This window comes from Catharus ustulatus, chromosome W (genome assembly GCF_009819885.2).
Source record: "Catharus ustulatus isolate bCatUst1 chromosome W, bCatUst1.pri.v2, whole genome shotgun sequence".
Lineage (NCBI taxonomy): Eukaryota > Metazoa > Chordata > Aves > Passeriformes > Turdidae > Catharus > Catharus ustulatus.
In genome coordinates, this window is record NC_046261.2 from 11,565,351 (window position 1) to 11,592,917 (window position 27,567).

Sequence of the window (27,567 nt, forward strand, 5' to 3'; positions counted from 1 at the left end):
CCACCATGTCTGACAGAGCCAATGGCTGATGGTTCTGAAGATGGACATGCTGCTGGCCAAAACTGGGCCAATTAGAGAGGTTGGTAATGCCTCTGTGATAATATATTTAAGAAGAAAATCAAAAGTCACAAGTTTTTGCTTGTAGTTAGAGAAGAGGAGGAGGTGAGAATATGTGAGGGAAAAAAACATGGTGATACCAAGGTCAGTGGAGAAGGAGGGGGAGGAGGTGCTTCAGGTGCCGGAGCTGAGATTCCTCTGCAGGTCGTGGTGAAGACCATGGTGAAGCAGGCTGTCCCCATGCAGCCCATGGGTCCATGGGGAATACAGAGAGATCCACCCGCAGCCGGTGGGGGAGGTGCCCATGCCAGAGCAGGTGGATGCCTGGAGGAGGTTGTGATCCAGTGGAAGACCTGGTGGAGAGAGGGGGCCCCTGCTTCCAGGTTGGAGCAGCCTGTTCTTGGAGGACTGCACCCTGTGGAAAGAGACCCACGTCGCAGAAGTTTTGGGAGGACTGTGTGCCCGTGAGGGGAATTCACATTGCAGTAGGTGCGGTATGGCTGCTGCTTGTAAGAGTGGACCCACACTGGAGAAGTTCACAGAGAACTGTCCCCCATGGCAGGGACCCCACAGTCTCACAGGGGAAGGACTCCTCTCCCAGAGCAGTGGAAGAAAATCTCAGTGATGAACTGACCAAAACCCCCATGTCCTGTCTCCCTGTGCTGTTGGTGTGAAGGAGGGAGGGTCTGGGGAGGAAAAAGTGTTTTAAGGGCTTATTTTACTTCTCATTATCATCCTCTGATTCTGTTAGTAATAAAATTCACTTTGAAATTTAATTTGAGCCTGTTTTGCCCTTGAAATATTTCTCCCGGTCCCTATCTCCCTCATGAAGCGTATCTTGGGGTGACATTATGATGCTTGTATCCCCAATTGTCTGTTCTGTTGATGTTGATTATTGAGTTCTTCAGCTTTAATACTGGTTCCAGGAGTGAAGGGGGAGAGAAGAGGTGCAGTTTGTTATCAGAGACTGCACTTGCTCCCCTGCATCCTTCACACAGACTGTGTTGTCTGCAGTGGACAGCAGGAGAGAGCGTTCCTTTGCTCTTGGTTAGTTTCTGGCTAGCTGAGGCAGAGAAGCTCCCTGGACTGTGGTTTTTTTTCCTTTTTCTTAGAATTGTTTAAACCCGCTCTGGACTGAAAACCCAGGGGGAGCACTGGGAGCTCACACCTGTGGCCCACCAGGCCTGGTCTGGGCCGTGGCATTTCCCAGCACTGTAGGGACTGAGAACAGACTGAGTGAGCCGGGCTGCAACCCACGAAAAGGACTCTTCTGAATTTGTCATCTCTTTGAAGTGGCAAGAGGTTTTGTTGTTTAGTATTGTTCATTTTTGTGCTGGGAAGTGCTTTGCCTGTAAAATAAACAGGTTTTTTTCCACTTCTCTCTGAGGAAATATTTCCCCAAACCAGTTGGGGGAGGGACTGCTTGAATCTGTTTCCTAGAGGGACCCCATTCAGAGGTTTTCTCCCAAATTTGACCTAAACCAGGACAAGTGTTAGATAATTTTTTTCCTCTCCTTTGCCCAGCTATGGCAGGGGAGGGTGAGGGAGTGACTCTCGAGGGTGCCTGGCGTTGCGCCAGAGTCAAACCACAACGTCTCAGCAATGTGTGCTTGCAGCCCAGACAGCCAACCATATTAAAAATGATCTGCATCAAAGGCTGCATGGCCAGCAGGGTGAGGGCAGGGATTCTCCCCCTCTACTCTGCTCTTGTGAGACCCCACCTGGAGTACTGCATCCAGCTCTGGGGTCCCCAGCACAGGAAGGACATAGGTCTGTTGGAGAGAGTCCTGAGGAGGACCATGAGGGGAATCAGAGGGCTGGAACACCTCTCCTATGAAGACAGGCTGCGAGAGTTGAGGCTGGGTTGTTCAGCCTGAAAAGACAAGTCTCCAGGGTGACCTTATAGCAGACTTCTGGTACCTAAAGGAGGCCTACAAGAAAGCTGGGGGGAATTTTTTACAAGGGCATGTGGTAATAGAATAAGGGGGAATGGTTTTAAAATGAAAGAAGGTAGGTTTAGATGAGATATTAGGAAGAAATTCTTTACTGTGAGGGTGGTGAGGCACTCAACCAGGTTGCCCAGAGAAGTTGTGAATGCCCCATCCCTGGAAGTGTTCAAGGCCAGATTGGATGGGACTTTGAGGAACCTGGTCTAATGGAATGTGTCCCTGCCCATGGCAGGAGGGTTGGAACTAGATGATCTCTAAGGTCCCTTCCAACACAAACTATTCTATGATTTTATGAAACCTGAAGCCTGCACACTTATATCTTGTTTGGTAGTATAACTGATGTGGTATATACCCTCTGGCCAGTTTTTCTGTATGTGAAAGAACTCTAGTTGCCTTGTTAAAAAAAACAATGGATGAAATAATGGGATAGTGCTGTCACTACAACACTGAAAGCACTCACCTTTTTAAAGTGTAAGCTATGAAACACACAGGTTTTGTTGGGGTTTTTTTATACTTAATGGAGTCAAATACCTTTGATTATGTAAACGAACAAAAGACATTCCTGACATTGCACCATTTCAGGAAGTGTTTATAAGTCTTACATAGAAAGACTGTCTCGTTCTTGGAAAAAAATTTTAAAGGGTAAACTTTATGGAAGATCTGGTAATTTTATTTCTTCTATATTTCAAAGCCTGTGTTAAAACTTAAGAAATTAGCAAAGCAAAAAAATATGAAGAATTAAAATCTACCCTTAAAGCTTTTTTCTTCCGGCTTTTAAAAAATACAGCTTTACATTTACAGTATAGTAAATAAAAATATAGCATTTGTTAACTAGATGTTTAGTAGTTCAGGACAGCAACAACTTTCTACTAGGAAAACCAGCCAGCCTGTCTGTTTAGGGTATTAACAGTAAACTAAATTTTCCATCCACAAAAACAGAGATAACTATTTCTTTTTAAAATACAGAAGTAAAAAAAATTAAATTATGCTACATGGCACAAAATGTACCATAAAATCATAAAAAATGGTTATGCTACATGGCACAAAAAGTACCTTCTAGTGTGTTTTACCTGAAAGTAATGCTGAAAACATGCAGTATTTAGAGGGAAAGAGTATTTGTTCAGAGACAATGTTCCTAGTTACTCTAAGTCAGTTTAAATTACTAATTTTCTCTACAGGGAAACTTGTCTCACAACTCAGTAAGAAATTTCAGTAACCACTGCCACTCAAAAAACCCCCCATATGAATTCTTAGTCCAAAATAATAAATATACCTACCTGTGTTTTGAACGAGATCTTTTCCTTCTATATTGGGATTTTGAGCTAGACCTGGATTCTGAACGAGAATGGGAACGAGATTGACCACCTTTTCTTTCACTGCTCTTTCTAGACTCTGAGAGGAAAACACTGCAATGTAAGCTCAGAATATTGAAAGATCCTTGTTAACAATCTGGCACAAGTGTAATGTACCACATATATAGTGCAAGGGGTTCATGCTTTGCACATCTTCCTTCTTTGCTAATATCCTTGAGAAACATCCAATAAAGTCATTGCATATACTCATTGAGTGCAGAAACCCTGCAGCAGCACACATAAACCACATAATTATAAATAGTTAGCTCTGTTAGGAATAGGATTTATGTTGCTACCACAATGCATGTGATTACAACAGGTTCTCCTCTGGTATATTATTTAATTTAATTACTTTTAAAAATAACTTCAGAAGAATAAATTTAGAAGGCAGAGTTTTGAAAACAAGCATAAAATGCAAATAGTAATTAGTACTTTTTATACTTTTAAATATTCCAACCACTGTACACATATTGAAGTTCTATTCCTCAAACACTGTTTTGGGGGAGGAAGGGATGGAGAGAAGGGAGTAAAAAGTTTGATCCGAAGGGCAGGAAGTCAACAGAGAACTTAGCAGCGACCTCTGCAGACTTTGGTTCAGACTAAAAGATTATCATTCTGCTGCTTAACACCGAGGAAATGTTAGAACTATTTTTCTCACAACTCTCAAAAAAGACTGAAAGTACTCCATCCCTCTCTCTCCCCTGAAAAAAAACCTCAAGACCCTCCACTATATAACCTACCATAAGCTAATATCTGGGTTTTTTAGTAAGAAGAAAGACAAAATCTTGCTGATGAAAAGAAAAAGGAGGATTTCAACTGCAAGTTTAACAAGTTGAGAATTTTTTACATTGTGGTGTTGCAATCACTTTAAGTCAGCATAAATCAGCACTGAAGTGTCCGCCTAACCACTTGAGCACCTTCCTCCTTGACCTGGCATTTCAGTGTTAACAGGGATCAGGGAACCAATCTGAATGAAAAAAAGTCTGTTACAATATGTTAAGTTTTATCCCAGACTCATTCTCTGATCCCATTTGCTATGAGGATGTATATAGTCATGAGGCAGTATGAAAAAGAGCATAGCACAGTGATAAAATTAACCTGTCAAAGAAAAGCATAATATTGCTGCTTTCAGTAGCACAGTAGTTAGTTCTGATCATGAAATTATGGTATTAATGGGTGCTAGAAGAGAAAACAAAATAAAAAGCATTTTTTAAGTTTGTAAGTACTTTGAACTTTAAAAGCACCAACATTAAATATTAATTTAGTATTGACTTTGCATTTTTGAAAACATTCAGTGAGCATGTATCTGAAAATAAGACATGATGAAATAAAGTCAGCTTCATTACACTGCTTTGTTGCATGAAAACAATTTTGATTATTTTCTTTTGTTTTCCCACATACATGTTGTTCACCTTTGAGTACAGTAGTTTCACGAATACAAGCCGCACGGATTATAAGCCGCACCCCCGGTGCCTCGACAATGTTGCTGTCTTTGTCAATAGATAAGCCGCACCCCGAATATTAGCCGCACTTTCGTTCGTCGCGAGAATCCGTGCGCAGCTTTCACAAATTGGCCAATTAGTAAGAGGATCGCGGCATAGCGGGCTTTACTGGCTCGGGGCGGGGCCAGGCAGGCTCGGCCCGCTCATGGTTGCCGACGGGGCCGGGTGGCCCAGCTCAGCGCCACGGCTCGGCGGGGCTGGCCGGGTGGTGCTGCCGCCGCCGCCGGGCTCGCTGGCCCCCCTCTCCCGTCAGCACCGCCCCGCTGCCGCTTTCGCTCGCCCCGCGCCGCGCCTCGCGAGCGCCGCGCCGCGCCCGCCCCGCGGCGCTTTCGCGGCTCGCGGCGGCGCTTTCGCGGCTCGCGGTTCGCGGCTCGCGGTTCGCGGCGGCGCTTTCGCGGCTCGCGGTTCGCGGCTCGCGGCTCGCGGTTCGCGGCTCGCGGTTCGCGGCTCGCGGCTCGCGGCGGCGCTCTCGCGGTTCGCGGCTCGCGGCTCGCGGCTCGCGGTTCGCGGCTCGCGGTTCGCGGCGGCGCTTTCGCGGCTCGCGGTTCGCGGCTCGCGGTTCGCGGCTCGCGGTTCGCGGCGGCGCTTTCGCGGCTCGCGGTTCGCGGCTCGCGGCTCGCGGTTCGCGGCGGCGCTTTCGCGGCTCGCGGTTCGCGGCTCGCGGTTCGCGGCGGCGCTTTCGCGGCTCGCGGCTCGCGGCTCGCGGTTCGCGGTTCGCGGTTCGCGGCTCGCGGCTCGCGGTTCGCGGCTCGCGGTTCGCGGCTCGCGGTTCGCGGCTCGCGGCGGCGCTTTCGCGAGCGCCGCTTTCGCTCGCCCCGCCGGCAGGGCTGCCGCCGCCGCCACCACGCTCGCCGGCCGCCCCCTCCCGTCTGCACCGCCGCCGCGTTTCCTCGCCCTGGCCGGCACTGCAGGCCCCCGCACCGCCGGGCTCCCCCACGCTGCTGGCCCCGATTATGTTGGGCTTCCCCCGCTGCCAGGCAGCCCCACCCGCCGGCCTTCCTGCTTCTGCCATGCTCCCCTGCACTGCTAGCCCCAGTTCTCCCGGGCTCCCCCGCCCTGCTGGCTCAGGCTCTGCCGCCCTCCCTGCCCCGCCCTGCTGGCTCAGGCTCTGCCGCCCGCCCCCGACACTGCTGGCCCCGCCTCTGCCAGGCTTTCCCACCTCTGCCGGGGCCGGCCGGGCTCCAGCTTGGCTTGGGGCTGCCGCGGGCTCTCACTTCCGTGTTGGCAGCTTTTAGAATTTTGTTAATAGATTAGCCGCCCCGGAATATTAGCCGCACTTCCGGGTTTCCACCAAAATTTTGGTCAAATTGGTGCGGCTTGTATTCGTGAAATTACTGTACCCTTTTCATATCTTTGAAAGTACTCTTAAAAGCATGTGTCAAGGTACACACAGAACACATCTGTTAGGTAATGAACATAATATACCTACCTGGCTCAATAGCAGCAGATATGAAAGATTGGGCTTCCCTTACTCTCTTCATCACTTCTTCCAGTTCCTTGGCAGCAGCTTGTGGTGTCATTTCAGGAGGCTTCACTATTGCATTATTGGAGTGATTTATTCTAAATTAAGACAAAAAATAAAAACTTTAAATTCCAAACTTTTGAAAAATAGAAATTAAAAAAAAAAAAATGAAAGCACCTCAACTTCCATGTATGACTCAAAACTTCAAAGTTCATCAAAACTACAAATTTTTCCTCTAACACTCATCTTTTCTAAGTATCTGAAATGTCTGTTTTTTATTGCTTTCAAATCTTATGACTTTTAAATAATTGTGGCAAAATATTTCTGCGTTAAGTTTTTTTCTAGTACAAGTCTATAAATCTATTTCAGATCAAATTTCTACATTAATACCTACTAATTACATACACAACATATATAAAGCCTAATTAGTTGTGCAGGTTTTGCATTGAAAGTAACCTGGGGGGGGGGCACACTCAAGTTTTTCTATGAAAATTTCCTCTATGAATTGATAAGACTAATTGGAGGTTGATTTAGTAATTAACAGCCTAAGAAACCAATTAGAGAAGCTAGGTCGCTCCATGAATCACATTGTTAAAAGCAAGAAAATGTCAGAAAAGCTATCTTTCATTTCTGGCCTTTCACCAAGTAACATTGGTCCGGCCCAGGACCCCCCTCTCGGGGGCATGGGCTGTGGGGCTACGGGGTTGCGGGGACTAAGCACTGGGCAGTGCCTGACCCTTCCACCCCCGAGCAGGGGCGGCAGTGGCCGCTAGTCCCTGTGATGCTGCGGGACGCCCCAGCCCTGTGACTGCCTGTGATGCTGCCGGCTGTGCCAGCTGGGAGAACCGATGGGGGAGGAGCTGCGTTTGGACTGTGATAGGACAGGGACTGGTTCTGTTAAACAGTGTGTGACAAGGAGAGGGAGAACAAGGATAAAGGAATATCCGGGAAATGCAGATTGTACGTAAAAAGATTAGGATTCTGTGTTAAAAAAAAAAAAAATATTTTTTTTTTTGTGAGTTTTGCTAGAAAATAAAAGTACAGTAATTTCACAACCATAAGGCGCACCGGAGTATAAGGCGCACCTCCAGGAGCCGGTAAATTTTGCAACTTTGTACATTATATAAGGCACACCGGACTATAAGGTGTACTTTTTTTTTTTGCAGCGAGGAGCTGCATGCAACAAAGTAACGAAATAGTAACGGAATTGTGCAATCGCAGGGTTTACTGGCAGGTGCTCAAATTGCAAACATTTTTCACAGATTAGCGTAGTCTTTAAACGCAGTCCCAGGCACCCTCCCCGTGCCAGGGGCCTCGGCACTCTCGCCTGCCCGTGGTGCCGGTTGGCGAGGCGCAGCTCAGGGAGGTCGCAGTTCACGGCGGTCCAGGTTGCCTCTGGGCTGCCCGCAGTCCGGGTTGGCTCGGGGTGGTCGCGGTTCATGCTGGGCAGGTGGCTCCCTCCCTCCTTACCCGCGCGGCTCACCCCGGGTCGGCAGCTCCCTCCCTCCCCATGCAGCTCGCGCCGGGTCAGCGGTGGCGGCTTCCTCCGTTCCCGCGCGGTTAGTGCCAGTCCGGAACCGGCGGCGGCAGCTCCCTCCCTCCCTCCCTCCCTCCCTCCCCATGCAGCTCGCGCCGGGCCAGCGGCGGTGGCTTACTCCGTCCCCGCGCAATTTGCGCTGGGTTGGAGCCGGCGGCTTCCTCCGTTCCTGCGCGCTTAGCACCAGTCCGGAGCCAGAGGCGGCAGCTCCCTCCCTCCTTCCCCGTGTAGCTCGCGCCGGGCCAGCAGTGGTGGCTTCCTCCGTTCCCACGCACTTAACGTTGGTCTGGAGCCGGTGGCGGTAGCTCCCTCCCTCCCTCCCCGCGCAATTCACGCTGGGCTGGAGCCGGCGGCTTCCTCTGTCCCCACGCACTTAGCACCGGTCCGGAACTGGCGGCAGCGGCTCCCTCCCTCCTTCCCCGTGCAGCTCGCGCTGGGTCAGTGGCGGCGGTTTCCTCCGTTCCCACGCACTAAGCGCCAGTCCGGAGCTGGCAGTGGCAGTTCCCTCCCTCCCCGTGCAATTCACGCCGGGTTGGAGTTGGCGGTTTCCTCCGTCCCTGCACGCTTAGCGCCGGTCCAGAGTCGGCGGTTTCCTTCATTCCCGCGCAATTCACGCCGGGCTGGAGTCGGTGGCTTCCTCCGTCCCCGTGCGCTTAGCACTGGTCCGGAGTCGGTGGCAGCGGCTCCCTCCCTCCTTCCCCGTGTAGCTCGCGCCGGGCCAGCAGTGGCGGTTTCCTCCGTTCCCACGCACTTAACGTTGGTCTGGAGTCAGTGGCGGCAGCTCCCTCCCTCCCTCCCCGCGCAATTCACACCAGGCTGGAGCCGGCGGCTTCCTCCGTCCCCGCGCGCTTAGCGCCGATCCAGACCCAGCAGCGGCGGCTCCCTCCCTGCCTCTCTGCGCGGTTAACGCCGGGCCAGCGGCGGCGGCTCCCTCCTTCTCCACTTCTCCCCGGTCGGTGGCCGGGGAGCCGTTTCTCCCCACGTCCCCCCGATTGGTGGTTGCGCAGCATCCCCCCGCCTGGTAGCTGCGCGGTGTCCCAGCGTCCCCCCGTCCGGCGACCACGCCGGTTCCCGGTTTCCCCCGCCCAGCAGCTGCGGTTCCCGCTGTTCCCGGCTCCCCCGTGCAGTCGCAGCTCCGGCAGGTCCTGGCTCGGCTCGCGGCTCACACTTCCAGGTTGGCAAATTTCCGAACTTTGTCCATTATATAAGGCGCACCGGAAAGCCATGAGAGTTTGCTGAATGTGTGAGATGGGTTTGAAAAGCATGAGTTTCTGATTTCTCATTGTGATTGTAATTAACTAGGAAGATATTTGATGGTTACTATGGGAATTGCAAATTAATATAGTGATAAATAACACAGAGTCCAAAACTGTGATATCTTAGTGTAAAACGTCTGAGAAGGTTTATGCTGGAATAAATCCGGAAGTGTTGACTGTCCTCCCTCAGGGATATACTGAGTCACGGGTTTTGTTTAGGCAAGTTTCGCAGAAAATACTAAGAGAGTTTACTCCACCCTCAGGAGTCAAGTTATTACAATATGTGGATGATCTACTGGTAGCAGGTCCAAGAGGAGAGGATGTAAGAACCAGTTCCATAGAATTACTAAATTTCTTAGGGGACAAAGAATTAAAGGTTTCCAAATCAAAATTACAGTTTACTGAACCTGAGGTTAAATATTTGGGACATTGGCTAATAAAGGGGAAAAAGAAATTAGACCCTGAAAGGGTAGCAGGGATAGTTGCTCTGCCCTCCTCACGAATAAAAAGGGAAAATAAGGCAGCTACTGGGGCTTTTGGGTTATTGCAGACAGTGGATTGAAGGGTATAGTAAGAAGGTAAAAAAAGAAGGGAGGAGAAAAATGGTTTGTGGATGGGTCAGCGAGAGTGGTAGAAGGAAAAAGGAAGTCGGGATATGCGATTGTGGATGGCAAGACGGGGAAGTAGTGGAATCAGGACCCCTAAGTGCGAGTTGGTCAGCTCAGGCATGTGATTTGTATGCAGTATTGCTAGCGTTAAAAGAGATTGAAGGGAAAAAGAGGAACAATCTTTAAAATTTGGGAAGAGAGAGGGTTAGTTAATACTTGAGGAAGATTACTAGTTCATGGGGAAATAATAAAACAAATCTTAGAAGCTATCAGGGAGCCAGAGGCGATTTATACCAAGCAGAGATACAGTTTCGGACTCAAGGAAACAATTTAGCAGATAAAGAAGTCAAAAGTGCGGCACTATTAAAGATAAGTACCCCAGAATTCGAGGAGGGCGGGACTTGAGGATATTCCCCTTGTCCCTCCCAGAAAGAGATTGAGGAGTACAAAAAGATAGGGGGAACATTGGAAGAAAGTAAGTGGAGATTACCAGACGGGAGGGAGTTAATATCTAAGGACTGTACTAGAAAGATTCTAAGGAGACTACATCTGCAAACTCACTGGGGATCCCAGGCCCTGGCAGAGAAGTTTCTGAAGTTTTTTAGGTGTAAAAAAATTTATAAATTAACCAGACAGGAAGTGTAAGGATGCCTAGTATGCAAAAAGGTTAATAAGGCCAGGACACCACAGGTAATCTGGGGAAGTCACCCTATAGCATACTGTCCATTTGAAAGGATCCAAGTGTATTTTACTGAATTACCAAAGGTTGGAAGATATAAATTTTTGTTGGTACTAGTAGACAAATTGACCCATTGGGTAAAAGCTTTCCCAAGCTCTAGGGCTACAGCCCAGACAGTATAGAAATTTCTTCTGGATAAAATTATTCCCTGATATGAAATAATCAATTATATGGACTCAGATCAAGGAACGCATTTCACCTCAAAAATTACTAAACAATTGGCTGAAGCCATAGGAATTCGGTGGAAATATCATACTCCATGGCACCCCCAGAGTTCAGGACAAGTCGAGAGAATGAATCAGACACTGGAGGCTCAATTACCAAAGTTAATGATAGAGACAAAAATGTCCTGGCCAAAATGCCTCCCCTTAGCATTATTAAATATCAGAACCAAGCGTCACTCTGAGACAGGGTTGTCTCCTTTTGAGATGTTATATGGAATGTCTTATGTTCATGGGATGCCTGTGGGGCATCCAAAGATAGAGGATGGACAAATTCAACCCTACCTAATAGCAATAAATAAAAATTTGCAGGAACTGCGAAAACAGGGAATTAGAACATAAAATGTTCCTTTGGGGTTCGCCATATACAAAATCCAACCAGGAGATTGGGTTCTTATAAAAACTTGGAAAGACGTCCCTCTCCTCACTGGGAAGGTCCTTTTCTTGTCCTTTTGACCACAGACACAGCAGTCCGAATGGTAGAAAAGGGCTGGACACATACTTCTCGGGTGAAAAGGATCGAGACAAGGGAAGAGACACCCAAGTGGAAAGTTGCTTCCTCTCCTGGGGATCTCAAGATAAAGTTGCGCCAATCAAGTAAATGAACAACAGGGATCGAATAAGGTGTATAATACCCGGGTGTGCATGTTTTCTGTTTATTCATTTCAGATGCGAAATTTGTCACGGGGTTTGGGTCACACATTGTATATGGGGAGCTAGACCTAGGGGCCTGTGCACTAAGTGTCTTGAAGAAGAGTTGTCTCTGACTAACCAAGTCCTCATACTTGCCACTAATTTGAATCGCATTGAATTAGACTCTCCAGAGTGGTTTCTCTTGTACCGGTACAGGGTTAGTGGAAAACTAGAGTGCAGGGCTGAAATTCTAGCAGTTGAGTGTCGAAGGTCGAATAAAGTACCCTGCGGAGCAGACACGGTCAAATTATCTAGGTAGCGTGTCTTTAAGAGGCGGTATGTGGCTCGGTCTCGGCGTTGGTCCCCAGAAAAATATTTCTGCTTCCAAGAAGATGGCTTACCTCGCTGCTGGACGCAACCCAGTGGGCGTAGGCAAAGGCAGAAAAGTGCACCTATGGGGAATCCTAGTGAGCCTGAGTCTAATCGTGTGCCAACCAATTAATGCATATCCAAGGAATTCCACAAGCCCTGTGGAACATAGCCTCAGTGATGATTGCAGGGAATGCCCACGGATTAATACCTCAGCATACCCTGCCCCAGCCAATTGCACCAATAGGGGAAAAGACAGGTATTGTACCTTTAATGGCACTCGCTATGCAAGGTGTGAATTAGACGGGAAAATAATATGCTATAACCTCAAGGTAATGTATGGGAACGGGCAGTCAGAGACATTAGCTCACAATGTCCAGAAAAGAATTGCAAACCAAGCACCCATTCCCACATGTGATCAATGCAATTGTACAGTGTGGATAGGGGAAAAAGAAGTCAGTGTTGGTAGCTATGGCAGTATAAGTTGGCTTGTACTGGGCATCTGAATTGGCCAAATATGGAAAAAACAGTCTGGTGGGACAGACAGCCCTCCAGGGACCAGGGATAGGACAGAATCAGAACCAGACAAGGATTTGGACCTATGGTTCCTGCCTGGGCTGCAGAGGCTATTGGTCAAAGGAGGCTGGATGGCCAGACTTTAGACCAATCACAGGAGCTTAGAGAGATACATTTAGGAGGTTATAAAAAGAACTGTTTAGAACAATAAAGGGCTTTTGGTCGAAAGAATCACGGTGTGCCTGTGGTCTTTCTCGAGGGGCTTGGGCTCATAAAACAACAAATGGTGCCCCGTGTGAGGAAATAAAGCAACAATTGGTGACCTAACCAACGTGATAACGACAAAGCCAAACTGTCCAGGACAGAGACAGGTTAGCCTTTGAGCTAGGGAACCTGCCCTAAGAGGGAGGAGAAAAAACTGGCAAAAATCCAGATCACCCCAGAGACGAGGGAAGCTGGGAAAGGAGCCAGGGAAAAGCCGGAAGAGGCAAAGGAAGCTGGCAGAAGCCAGGGAAGTCCAGAGATTTTAGAAAACAAGTCCAGAGGCTTGAAGAAAAATTTGACCGGAGCCAGGGAAAACAGCTGAAATATGGGCGGAGCATTTTCTACACGCTCTAACCGAGTAGTACAGGTATGGACTTTACTATTAGAAGAATGAGAGGTGGAGTTTTCTGAAAAATCGCTCTATGATTTAATATTATGGACAGAAGGAAAAGGTGAGGAAGTTTCAACAGAGATAGCATAAGATACGGACTATTGGAATCAAAAGGGGGAAGAAATCATGCAAGAAGTTTTAAAAAGTAATCTTAAGGCTGTAGAAGTGTTAAAACCATGGAGAAAAATTATAAATTTGATAAAACAGATAGAATTTCAAGTACAGAGTAAAAAGGGAGGCATGGAGAAATGTAACAGACCTTCTAATACTAATGGCACAGAGAAAAAAATACCTTGTGAGTGCAAAACAATAGGGAATACTAGAACCATAGAAAAGATGCCAATAGCTGTAGACCAGTCTGCAGTCCTAAAAGCGACTCCACAAACCAGTAAAACCATAGCAGCTGGAAAAATAGAGGGAGCAGTGCGCCCCGCAGCATCCCAAAGAGAAAAACAAGGAAAAAGGGGGAACAAAGAAAAGCCCCAAGATGGCTCCGGTCTCGTGGCAGCTGGTGGGGAAGAGGAAAGCAGGCCTGCCTGGAGGGGCGTGGTGTGGCCCCCGGGCCAGCCCGGGAGGGGTGCGGCTTCTCCCCAAGTCATGCCTCCGGGGGAAGGGGTCCCGACCCCAGCCCAGCCTCTGGAGGGTGTGTCGTCGGCAGAGAAGGAAAGTGCGGCTCCGCCCCGAATCACCATGGAAACCCCGGCCGACTGCCAAGAGAGGGCGCGCCACGATGACATCACACTAGGTGCGACGGGAGGAAAACCAGGAAGTGGAAGCATCGGGGCTCCGAACTCAAGTCCTGCTTCAAATATCAGCTCCGATACTGCTGTAACCACAGCACAGAAAAACACTAAGGACATTCAGGAAAAGGACATAAGCTACCACCCGAGGACTACAAGGATAGCAGCAGCTCCAACTCCATCGATGTTCAGCTCAGAGATCACTGCTTCCTTCGACCCAGCTGTCTTCTGGATGAAGGTAAAACAAAAGGCTTTATAATCTGGAGATTTGGAGGGGGCTGAATTAATAACCATACCTATGTCTTCACCAATAAAAGAAGAATGGCAGAATAAGGGGGAAGCAGTAATGGCATTTCCGGTAATGAGGGGAAATAGAACTGCCCCAGATAAATATGTACCACTTAATTGGCAAATATTAGCAGAACTACACCAGCTAGCTGCTAAACACGGGTTAGAATCCCCTGATGTATGAAATATGCTTAGATTCGTAACTGCAAATGAACTGACACCCTATGATATAAAACAGATTGAAAAATTACAGTAATTTCACGATTATAAGCCGCACCTTATTATAAGCCACACTTCCGGGTGTCGACAACTTTTTGTTCTTTGTCCGTATATAAACCGCACCGGATTATAAGCCACACTTCCGTTCCCAGAGAGGATCCGCGCGCAACAAAGTAACGAATTAGTAACGGAATTACACGATCGCAGGGTTTACTGTCTCGGCTCGGGGCCAGGTGGGCTCGGCCCTGCTCAGGGCTGCCAACGGGGCCAGGTGGCCCAGCTCGGCGGGACTACTTGGGGCCGGCCGGGCGGCGCTACCGCCACCGCTGCCACTCGGCAGAGACACCCGGCCGACTGCCACTGCTGCCGCCGCCGGGCTTGCTCGCCCTGGCCCGCCGCCTGCACCGCCGCCGCCTGGCCCGCCCCAACCCGGCGCTGTCCCGCGGTACTGGGGGGCGGGGGTCGCTCCCCCTGCCATGCAACAGAGTAACCAGTTTGTAACTATTGCGCGATCACAGCTTTTACTGGCAGGTGCTCAATTCCTGAGCTTGGCTTGGCCCACGGCTCGCACTCCCGGGTTGGTAAATTTCCAAACTTTGTTCATATATTGGCTGCCCCAGATTATAAGCCGCACTTCCAGGTTGGGACCAAAATTTTAGTCAAAATGGTGCGGCTTGTAATCGTGAAATTACTGTAATCTGTACTCCACTGCAGTATATGATGTTTGAATCAGCCTGGAGAACATATGCAGAGGAACAAGGAGCCAAAAACTTAAGACTCCCACAAAAGGATCCATGCTATGGGGTGGGGGTCCCACAATTAATGGGAGTATACCCCATGGATGACCCACAAATTCAAGCACGTTTACAGTAATTTCACGACCATAAGGCGCACCGGACTATAAGGCGCACCCCCCGGGAGCCGGCACATTTCGCAACTTTGTAGATCAGATAAGGCGCACCGGACTATAAGGTGCACTTTTTTTTTGCAGTGAGGCTCCGCCCCCAGCTCCCCCCATGCGCTTGCTGGCCGAGGCCCCGCCTCAATCCGGCAGCCATTGGCCCCCGGGCCCGCCTGTACCCGGCGGGGCCGGGCTATGCCTGCCGCCGCTCTGTGCAGCGTTCGCAGGGCCCCGCTGCTCCGGGAGTTCCCTGGCGCTCCGGGTGTCACGCGCCCCCCTGGCACACCGGGAACCCCGCACTGCCGGTGCACTCCGGGAGTCCCCTGGCGCTCCGGGTGACCCGATGCCGGCAGGCTTGCCCCGTGCCGCTGCTGCCCCAATGCCGGCAGGCTCGCCCCGTACCACCACTGCCCCGATTCTGGCGGCTTTCCACCCCCCCCGCGCGGCGGCTGCTCCGATTCCGGCGGCTTTCCCCCTCCCCATGCGTGGGCCGCCCCGATGCCGGCGAACCTGCCCTGCGGGGCCATCTCCCCGATGCCGGCGACTTTGCCCCCCCGCCCGGGCTGCGTCGCCGCTTTTTTGCACCCCTGCGCAGCCACCACCCCGATGCTGGCGGGCCTGCCCCACACGGGGGACGCCTTGATGCCGGCGGCTTTGCCCCCCCGCCTGGGCTGCGCCGCCGCGCTTTTCCCCCCCCCCCACGCAGCCGCCGCCCCGATGCCGCCAGGCTCGCCCTGGCCTGGCGCTGGCCTGATGCCGCCACTGGGTGGGCTCTGCTCGGCTGGGGACTGTTGCGGGCTCGCACTTCCGGGGTGGCAAATGTCGCAACTTTGTACATCAGATAGGGCACACCGGACTATAAGGCACACTTCTGGTTTCGGGGGAAAATTTTAGTCAAAAGGGTGTGCCTTATAGTCGTGAAATTACTGTAAATTCAGCAATATTAAGCCAAGTAAAATAAATTGGGATGAGAGTTTTGAGTAAGATCACTAATATGTCTGTGCCAACCCAGAGATATGCTAACATAAAACAAGGCCCTAGTGAATTGTACATGCAGTTCATAGAGAGATTGTAGGATGCCATTGAAAAACAGATAGAGAACGATGATGCCAGGAATCATGTATTGTTGCAGTAAGCGAGAGACAACGCAAGTGAGGAATGTAGAAAAATTATAAATACATTGCCTAAGGAAAGTCTGTCCTTAGAAGAAATGATAAATGCATGTGCTAAAGTTGGAACAGCATCATATAACATGGATTTGTTAGCTAACTCTCTTGCAGCTGCAATAAGGCCAAGGGTGCAGTGCTTCAATTGTGGACAGCAAGGACATGTGTAGGCAAACTGTCCCTATAAATCAACCTTACAGAAGAAAGTTCAAGGACAGGGTAATGTTAATTCACCCTGTGACCGATGTGGAAAATATGGACATGAGACTAAGGTATGCAGATCCAAATATCATATTAATGGTCAACTTCTTAAGGATCAGGGAAACTGGAAGCCGAGAGCAATGAAGGAGTATACAAATGCAGAAGTGTTTCCTCCACCCCTAGCTCAGGACTTTGTGATCAGCTCACAGAAAGGACAAGGAGATCAATATGCCTGGATGTCTACACCTCAGCTACGGAAAAAACTTCATAATTCTATGTGGATTAGTTTAGTAAAAGATATTTAATTGTCAAATTAAAATTGCATGGTTTTCTCAAATACTTACCTCATCACTTTTCAAAATTTAATAAAGATTTGGTTTTAAAATATAATAGAAAAAATATTTTGCCTAGTCTAATATTTCAGCCCTGACCAGGTTGAAATATTAGCTAAGCAAAAGGAATGTTTACCATCAAAACCTTCTCAGTCTATTTCAATTGTGGCCAGGTTGGAATTTGACTGACAAAGGGAGAAAATTATAAAATTCAGATATTTCTGAGTTAAAATTGAAAACAAGTAATTTGGACTAGTTGATTTAGCCTTGCAAAAGCTAAAGCCTTTTCCTTTGAGATAAATATGAAGAATCTTATCCAGAGAAGATTCTCCTAAGTTCTCATTTAAAGGAAAATTCTCGAACAATATTAAACACTAAAATTGGATTCTAAAATATCAACAATTATAATTTTCACCAAACTAAGGTAATTCAAAATGCATATTTTCTCTGTTCTAATTTCAAAAAACAAAGAAAGGGGGAGAAAGGAGAATTGGAAACATTTGTGTTCTTAATTGAAATAGTCTTAGGTTAAAAGGTTTATTGGTTAAATAAAACAAAGGAGAGTAAGGAATAAAAGAAAGATGTATGTTCTTATTAGAAATGGTTTTAAGTTAAAGGGTATTTTTCTTATAAAATGTTAATGGTTTTGAACTGAATGGTTCATGTTTAATGTTGAATTGTAACATTATAATTACTAACAGAGACAGTACGTATCTCAGAAATTGCTGATAACTGACACTTTAGATTTCAGTGACTTAGCACATGTCAGCGAACAAAAGGAGGATATATCTTCCACACTTGTTTGTGAAGATAACAACAAGAAGAGACACTAGAACTTAGACAGGACCTCTGGGTTTCACACAGCAAGAAAAACTGGAATGTATAAAATCTCTATACAAGTGAAAAGATCAGTCATTATTACTAATTCAGTTACAAAACTTACTGAAAGAAGATAAAACGGTCCAGTTCACAATTAATCCAATTGTGATTAATTTCTTATTGTTAGTGCATTAATCATCATTAACAAATTGGTAGGACCAAATTTTATTTGGTTCTTGCCCTGCAGCCTTGTTGAAGCATGTTTTCAAATACTGAAGAAAATGGGATGGTTACAGAAAAGATTGAGATGATCCTTAAGTTTTCAGTTTAAGCACTGCTGATGTGTCAGTCCCAGTAGCTGTTGCCTTCACGTCACACTTGTTCTCCACAGTGCTGTAGGGAGGGAGCTAAGACTTTAAATGTTGATATATCTTATTTTTTTTTTAATTCTGTAAGTGCCTTTGTTTCAGAAATGTTTTGTGAAATTAAAGACAGTAGAATATTGAATTTACTAGATAATCATTGTTGCTTTTGTTACATACCTCGCTTTGTATGTGAGCACAACAGCAGATCCCAGTTCACCTGTCACAAAACTGAATTTATCTCCTAATGCAGAGTTGAAGGACATTGAAATAACAGAGTTGATTGTTTACAAAATATTTTCCTGTTTACAAATTGTTTGGCTAAGTTGAAATTTTGTACAGTTCTAAAGTTAAATGTTTTAAGTTATAATCTTGTTGTTAAAAAGACCAAATAATTCCTGAACATAAGTACTGCAGCCTCAGGTATGTGGAATCCATCACCAACTAAGAAAAACAAATTTAGTTAAAATTGAATTTATGCAGTCAATGTCATCTTACATGCAAAAGGATCCTTGTAGGTAAGATAACAAAGAACAAGCTGGATATTTGCATTTTCTAATTTTTTTTCAAATTAATAAAAAAGAAACTGGGAATTATGGCAGTACAAGCTGGCTTGTACTGGGCATCTGAATTGGCCAAATATGGAAAAAACAGTCTGGTGGGACAGACAGCCCTCCAGGGACCAGGGATAGGACAGAATCGGAACCAGACAAGGATTTGGACCTATGGTTCCTGCCTGGGCTGCAGAGGCCATTGGTCAAAGGAGGCTGGACAGCCAGACTTTAGACCAATCACAGGAGCTTAGAGAGATACATTTAGGAGGTTATAAAAAGAACTGTTTAGAACAATAAAGGGCTTTTGGTCGAAAGAATAACGGTGTGCCTGTGGTCTCTCTCGGGGGGCTCAGGCTCACAAAGCAACATGTAGCTTACTTTCAAGTAAATCAATTGTGCTATGAACATACTCAGTTAAAAATGTGTGTCATGGGGGGCAAGACGTACTGGGTGGGCAAGAATCTGAGGTATGAGAACAGATTAGTCACTAACAGTGAACCAGTCATCATCGACCTCCTTGAGGAAAATGACAACTGGATTTGGGCACAATTCGATAACACTTTCTGTTTTTCAAGGGACAGGGAGGGCATGGATCCCGAAAGCAAAATGAAACAAGTGGCCTTAGAAATAAAAAAACAAGAGTCAGAAATGAGGAAAAAGAGACTAGAACAGGAAAGATTAAAGACCTTGAATGAGCAATATGATCAACTAGAAAAACAATATAACGATTGGGGATTGCCGGGTTCAGACAAGAATTTGTTTATAGACCTAATGCAAGAAATTGCAACTGAATTAGGATTGTCCAATTGCTGGATTTGTGGAGGACTTAAGTCAGTGGAAAAGTGGCCCTGGAAAGGTGAGAGTTTAACTCCAGAGCAGCTCCTAAGAGGGGATAATACACAAGTCTCAAAAACACTCCCAAGACCCAAGGGTTGGATCTTGGATAAAAGAGTAATTGGAACAATTTGTATCAGTCGGGAGGGAAAGGAGTATACAGAGGTGGTGGGATACACCCCATGTATATCCACTCTAGCAGTAAATTCAAATAACAAAAGCAAGATCTGGCAACCAGAACCCCCTGCTGTGTACTGGAGTCTCGAAAAAAAGAACAACTGTGAGTGGAGTGACAAGATTGGACTTTGATGGAACAAACGCTCTGGAGCTAATCCTTACCAATCACTGGGAGAACTAAGTACTTATTGGGCTGAACCGGGAAACACAGAAATTACATGGAAAGCCCCTGATGGAATATACTGGGTAAGTGGGAAGAAAGCATACAGTGAGTTACCATGGAAATGGAAAGGGTCATGCACTCTGGGGATGATTCAGCCTGTTTTCTTTACCCTGCTGAAATCTGACAGTGGGTTGTTGGGGGCACGTCTCTACCAGACCTTGAATAGGGAAAAGAGGGAATTAAAAGGGAAACTTCCTGATGTGGGTGGCAGCCAAACTTGGGGAGGGGAAGAATGGCCTGCTGAAAGGATAATAGAATATTATGGCCCTGCAACATGGGCACAGGATGGAAGTTGGGGATACAGAACTCCGGTTTACCTATTAAACAGACTGATAAGGCTGCAGGCAGTAGTAGGAATTGTGTCAAACCACACTTCGGATGCCCTCGAGTTATTGGCCAAACAGCATTCCCAGATGCGGGGTTTTGTGTATCAGAATAGAATAGCATTGGATTATTTCTTAGCCGAAGAAGGGGGAGTCTGTGGAAAGTTCAATGAATCAGAATGTTGTATAGAAATTGACGATTATGGAGAAACTATCAGGGGACTTGCTGCAGAAATAAAAAAGGTAGCACACTTGCCTGTACAGAAATGGAATTCCAGTCTCCAGGCATCTTGGTGGGACCAGTTATTCAAGGGGGCATGGTGGGAAAATGTAGTGTTTTTTGTACTCTGCTCGGTAACTGGAATTATCTTTCTACCTTGTCTGATACCATGTTTTATTAGGTTGATACACTCAGTAGTGCAAGGTATACAAACAGCAGCCATGCCTATGGATCCAGAACTCGCTTCTGGACTAGTGGGTAATAGAACGTCCAAAATAATGAAATTGGGAGAAAAAGAGGTGAAGACCAATGCAGTAGAGGCACTAGCAAAATTCAAGGAAAAGATAAAAAGGGATAAGTTCACTTATCAAGATTGTCAGGAAAAATCACTAGAAGAGTGGGATAGTAGTGGAGAATCGGCAGAAGATTAAGGGAAAGGGATAAGGAAAGACGAATTAATATGTTTATGTAGAAGGGGAGGGATTGTGATATATGTTATAAAGTAATTCGTGTTTTATGAAAGATGAATCATGCTTGTATAAATAAAGAATTTAATAAAATAACTTTAGGAACACTGAGCCACAGCGAGGAGAAAAGATTGCTTCAAGAAATTCCAGCACTGCAGCCGCTAACAAAACCACAATTAGCAAGTTAATAGAACCAGCCCCAATGGAGGTGACTTGTTATGAGGCAGTCCAGGAAACTCCCTGGCCATGAGTACTCGATAATCACCATCAATCAAGATAATCAGGGTCCTCAGGAAAACCTACATTTCAATACCCAGTTCCAGTAAACCAAAATCTGCACACATCAAAATTCATTGCTGCTCAGAAACTGTTTTTGTCCAGTCCACTGCAGAGAAAGGAGACTACATGAATATGGGAATCCACAACAGGAAAAGAGGACTTTTGCTCCAGGCCAGAAAAACTATATAAAAATGGACTGCTCAGGACAGCATTTGTGAACACAGGGGGATCCGATGCAATAGAGGTCAGATCAGCGTGTGTGTTCACCCAGCGCCGACCCTGGGCTCGGCACTGTCCTTTTTGATTGTGGCTATCAAAAACCGTATTTTGGTCGCAAAAATAAAAATTGCTTCTTGAATCTTTTTAATTTGACTTGATTCATTTATTATCTATAACACCCCCCATGCGGCCCGGGCTTGGCAGGGGTAGACTTGGGAACCGCAGGGCCCCATTTTTTCAGCCAGTGGCCCTGATGACCAGGGAAGACGAGAGGCCCTTTACCAAGATCCTAGCCCTCTCCCCCCCCAACGTGGCCACAGCAAAGCCCCCCCACCTGCCCACACGGCTTGGGGGAAGGCAGCTGGGCTCTGTTTTCGAAGAGTAATACCCCATGAGTTTAACATGGTCCACAAACACAGCTCTGGGAAGGCTGTGAAAATAAGAAAAGTTTCACAATTTGCAGATTTTTCCTGGGTGGCTGCTATCCATGAAAAATAAAGAAAAAATTTTATTTTTGTCTTGGAAAACATCCCTATAACTGAACAAGAAGAAACTCCTCTCCCTGAAGCAAACTAAAAAAAATACTTAAGTGAAAGACTGACTAAAATGTCTCTGTATACTGTTGTTAAGAAAATGTAGAAAGTGGCGGGAAGGAGAGAGTAGTCAAAAAATTTTATCCTGAATTTCTTATTTTCTCTGTGTTGTTAATAAAATTTTTATTTATACCCTTTTAAGTTTTAAGTCTACCTTGATTTTGCTCCTAATCCTATCTTGCAACAAAAATTAAATATATTAAAATTAGCAAATCTAAACTAAACCAAAACATTAGTGCAAAAGACTCGGCAGATTCTCTCATTGTTATGGCATTCACCAAATCAAGATTGGATGTAGAAATATCTTATTCAATGCCAACCATATTCTTCTTGGAAAAAAAGTTATGTCCATCCTTGAGATTTGAGTTCATAAAAGCATTCCAGTTTACTAACATTGAAAAAATACTAATCACAGCAGTTTCCTGCACGAGTCATAAATGTATAAGGATACTAAGACATCTCTCGTTCAGTATTGATATGTATAATTAATTTCTTACTTCAGTGGCCTGTCTCCAAACATAACTCCATTAAAGGCAAGAGCTCGAGGTACAGAATTTTGGTCTGCAAATTCCACAAAAGCAAATCGTGTTGGTTGTGTCTCATCACCTGCCATTCGCACAAATTTTACTTCTCCGACTTGCTTAAAAAATTCAAGCAGCTGATCTGCTGTTGTAGTCTAGAAAGAGTTAAAGAGTTCAGCTGAAGTAAAACATATAATGAAAACCACTTATCCAACATATCAGATAATCTAACAGCTACAGATTTGGAAAAGATATTTCATCATCATTACACAGGTGACATGAATTTAGTAATGTTACACTTTACAAGAGAAATGTATTTTTTTCTTCCATTAAACTAAAAAAATATATTACAATTAAAAATAGTGCAATCATGGGCCCTGAAGTCCTATATCTAGGTTAAAAATGCATTTGTACAGGATTTTGCAGTTTTCAGACAACTTATTTGAAATAACTGATGATACACCTATGTCCAAGATAATGATTGTGAATTCTGATCAACTAAAAAAAATTGAAGCAGTATTACAAGACTTCACTTTTATCTTATTTTCTACTAGTTTCAAGCTTATTTTATTTTATTGTGATCAATAGTAGTTTTATACGCTAGTAGCTACTTTGGCAGTCAAAAACCCCAAAAATAAAGTACAGTCATTTCACAATTATAAGCCACACCTGATTATAAGCCGCACGTCCGGGTGTCGGCAACTGTCTTGGGTTACAATACAGAGTGTGATAAAAGGTATCAATTCTACCACCATCTGTTGAGGGTGGGGGCAGTGATCCTTGTCTCAGCAGGAGATATTCTGCTAATGGGCCATCCATTGAAACCAGGCAGGGCATTGTTCTTTATCTTTTCACAACCTATCCTACCTCCAGGGAGTCATTTTCTGCTAATGGTCCATTGAGTTCAACTGTGGGACTGATAAAATTACTTTATCCCATTGGAAGTTGCTCCAGCCAGGGGGAAGAGCCCAACATTTCTTACCAAGATAAAAACAGAGGTTTTGGGACACCAAGGGAGCCCTTTCTCCACTGGACTCCAGAGGGAAACGGGATTCCTCCACATCACCACTGGACCTCCGGAGGGAAACTGCACCTTCTACAGGACCACTGCTTCAACTGAACCACATCTGTCACTGCAAGGGGACTGCAGCCATCATTTAATCGGACTGCTACCAACACCCTGCCTGACGGGGTGTCAGGTTGTACTCTGACTTTGTCAGAGTTTGGAGTTTATTTCTTTCTAGTACTGTATTTCTATTTTAATTTCCCTAGAAAAGAACTGTTATTCCTAATTCCCATATCTTTGCCTGAAAGCCCCTTGATTTCAAAATTATAATAATTTGGAGGGAGGGGGATTACATTCTCCATTTCAAAGAGAAGCTCCTGCCTTTCTCAGCAGACACCTGTCCTCCAAACTAAAACAGCAACTTTTCCTTCTTTGTCCACATATAAGCTGCACCTGATTATAAGCCGCATTTCCAGTTTCGGACCAAAATTTTAGTCAAAATGGTGCGGCTTATAATTGTGAAATTACTGCACTTATATTTCCATGAGTCAAAATCAAATTGCTTTTCAATCAATTCAATCAATTGCTGAAAAAGAAATTTCTGACAAACCCAACTTTCCTGTCAGAGCAACTCAAATATATTTATGGTAATTTTGCAACTTCTACTAGGAAAAAATCATTTCTTCTTACTGCACTTAAGCAACTGCAGAGTGTTGTGGGGGACACCTACCATGCTCTCACAAATTCTGAGGGATTGTTCAGCTAATATAACCCAGCTGGACATTTGATCAACACTCACAATCATAAATGTTTCTTGAATTCAGCTAGAGTGTGATTTCTCTGGTTTCCTGCTAGAATTAATTCCAACAGTCTGGTCTAATCTGATTGGCAAAAGAGCATTTAAGAATTTGAAATATCTCTAGTAAACTTCTATTGGCATCAACTAATGAAAACTCTTAAAATGTAAGATTGTAATTCACAAATTAACAATTCTGTATCTTCCATTATTATTGCCAACAAAACCAAAAAAAGCTACCTGTGAATTCAAGTTTCCAACGTAGACTGTTCTTCTAATTTCATCAATCTTGGATGGGTCCACATTCCCCATAATTGGTGGCTGTGGTATTTCTGCCAGTGTTGTAATGTTAGGGTCCAGTGCTGCTACCGGTATAGCCCCCAAAGTGCCAAGTGAAACACCAAGCTGGAAAATATAAAAATAGGATATGCTTTGCAACCAAGCACAGGAAGGAGACACTTCACCTTTTAATACTTGCCTTCCTTGTGCATTTCTGTAAAAACAAATCTAATTAATATAGGTAAGACTTTAAACTGCAAGGTCCTAGAATTGGGAACTGAAATTTCTCTTGGGGAATGTTATAAAAAAAGTCACTTTAAAATTATTACTAAATTGATCTGTAGAGTTCCTGGTTTGAATTTTTTTCCATCCAAAAAAACAACTTGCTTTCCAGCAAACAAAGTTTCTAACAAGTGTTAGAAATTCTCAACAAACCACCAGTAGTTTTTCTTAATGTAACAAAACTACTCTATTTGAAATCATCCTTTTATTATTAAACAGAGGGTTATTGTACTCAGTGTGGCTGAGCTGGAGTTCACGTACCAATAGCAGCCCTCAGAGTGTTGTGCTTTGCATTGGTAGCTAGAAAGGTGTTGATAACACACCAGTGTTTTGCCTACTGCTGAGAAGCACTGGCAGAGCATCAACACTATCTCTCAACATTCCCCCATCAAGGGGCTGGGAGTGGGCAAGATCTTGTGAGAGGACACAACCAGGCCAACTGACCCAAATTAACCAAAGCGATATTTCATACCGTGTGATGTCAGCTCAGATATAAAGCTAAGAAAAGGAGGAGGAAGGGGGTGCATTCATTATTTATAATGTTTGCCTTCCAGAGCAATTGCTACACGTGCTGGAGCCCTGCTTTCTGGGAAGCAGCTGAACATCGCTCACTTATGGGAAGTAGAGAATAAACATTTTTTTCTCTTTTCTTGTTCACATGCAAACTTTCACTTTTGCTTTAATAAACCGCCTTATCTCAACCTATGAGTTCTTATTTTCTCTCCCCTGTCCAGCTGGGGAGTGATAGAGCAGCTTGGTGGGCACCTGGCACCCAGCCAAGGTCAACTCATTAAAGTTATACAAGCTTGACTTCCTCTTTGATATTCTAAAATTCACAGATAATTTATTAAATATGTACAGTAATTTCACGATTATAAGCCGCACTGAGTATAAGCCGCACTTCTGGGTTTCAGCAACTTTTTGTTTTTTTGTCCATATATAAGCCGCACCTGATTATAAGCCGCATGTTACAATACAGAGTATGATAAAAGGTATCTGTTCTATCACCATCTGTTGAGGGTGGGGGCAGTGATCCTTATCTCAATGGCAGATAATCTGCTAATGGGCCATCCATCGAAAACAAGTTGGGCATTGTTCTTTATCTTTTCACACCCCGTCCTTCCTCCAGGGAGTCATTGTCTGCTAATGGCCCATTGAGTCCCACTGTGGAACTGATAAAATTACTGCATCCCATTGGAAGTTGCTCCAGCCAGGGGGAAGAGCCCAACATTTCTTACCAAGATAAAAACAGAGGTTTTGGGACACTAAGGGAGCCCCTTTCTCCACTGGACTCCAGTGGAAAACCGGATTTCTCCACATCACCACTGGACCTCCAGAGGGAAACTGCACCTTCTGCAGGAGCACTGCTCCAACTGAATCACATCTGTCACTGCAAGAGGACTGCAACCACCATTTAATGGGACTGCTACCAACACCCTGCCTGACGGGGTGTCAGGTTGTACTCTGACTTTGTCAGGGTTTGGAGTTTGTTTCTTTGTAGTACTGTATTTCTATTTTAATTTCCCTAGAAAAGAACTGTTATTCCTAATTTCCATATTTTTGCCTGAAAGCCCCTTGATTTCCAAATTATAATAATTTGGAGAGAGGGGGTTTACATTCTCCATTTCAAAGAGAAGTTCCTGCCTTTCTCAGCAGACACCTGTCCTCCAAACTAAAACAGCAACTTTTTGTTCTTTATCCATATATAAGCCGCACCTGATTATAAGCCGCACTTTGGATTCAGACCAAAATTTTAGTCAAAATGGTGCGGCTTATAATCGTGAAATTACTGTATATAAAAACAAAGTGAATTTACCATAGATGGTTAGTTTAGAAGTACATATCTCTAAACACTACTATTACAGCAGTCCTGTTTAATATATCAATCTTCATCTGGATGCTCTGGATGAGGGGATCAAGTGCATCCTTAGCAAATTTGATAATACCAAGATGACTGGGAGTGTTGATCTGCTGGAGGGTATGAATGTACTATAGAGGGATATGCATAGGCTGGATTGATGGGCCAAGGCCAACTGTATGAGATTCCTTAAGGTGAAGTGCTGAGTACTGCACTTGGGTCACAACAACCCCATGAAACACTATTGCCTTGAGGAAGGGTTGCTGGAGAGCTGCCCAGCAGAAAAGGACCTGGGGATGTTGGTCGACAGCTGGCTGAACATGAGCCAGCCCATGCCTGGGTGGCCAAGAAGGCAAATGGCATCCTGGCTTGTATCGGGAATAGTGTGACCAGCAGGACTAGGGAAGTCATTCTTCCCCTGTACTCAGCACTGGTGAGGCCACACCTCTAATACTGTGTTCAGGTTCGGGCCCCTCATGACAAGACACTGAGATGCTGGAGTACATCCAAAGAAGAGCAACAGAACTGGTGAAGGGGCTGAAGCACAAGTCTTTTATGAGGAGTGGCTGAGGAAACTGGGTTTATTTAACCTGGAGAAAAGGAGGCTCAGGGGAGCCCTTATCACTCTCTACAACTACCTGAAGGGAGGTTGTAGTGATGTGGATGTCAGTCACTTCTCTCAAGTAACAAGTGAGAGGACGAGAGGAAATGGCCTCAAGTTGTACCAGGGGAGATTTAGATGGGATATTCCAAAACATTTCTTCACCAAATGGTTGTCAAGCAATGGAACAGGCTGCCTAGGGAAGTGTTTGAGTCACCATCTGTGGAGCTATTTAAAGATGTGTAAACGTGGCACTCGGGAACATGGTTTAGTGGTGGACATGGCACTGTTAGGATTATGGTTGAACTTGATGATCTTAGAGGTCTTTTCTAACCTAAATGATTCCATGATTATTTAGGGTACATTACCAACAATTATGTAGTGGAAATTTGAGTAAGCATAGTTTTAAAATGAAATACCTAAATTATTACTTCATATATTTTAAGACAAA

The 27,567-nt window shown here is 45.5% G+C and overlaps 1 protein-coding gene across 1 annotated transcript in view; it reads right to left on the reverse strand.

Annotated features, from left to right (window-relative positions):
* Window positions 1-27,567, reverse strand: part of LOC117005022 (splicing regulatory glutamine/lysine-rich protein 1-like) — a 104,846-nt gene that overhangs the window by 42,202 nt on the left and 35,077 nt on the right. The window contains exons 4-7 of the mRNA XM_033076242.1: window positions 24,337-24,501; window positions 22,271-22,449; window positions 6,290-6,420; window positions 3,284-3,398 (exon numbers count right to left, since the gene is read on the reverse strand). Coding sequence (XP_032932133.1) covers window positions 3,284-3,398; window positions 6,290-6,420; window positions 22,271-22,449; window positions 24,337-24,501 — 590 coding nt within the window. The remainder of the gene's footprint in view (window positions 1-3,283; window positions 3,399-6,289; window positions 6,421-22,270; window positions 22,450-24,336; window positions 24,502-27,567) is intronic.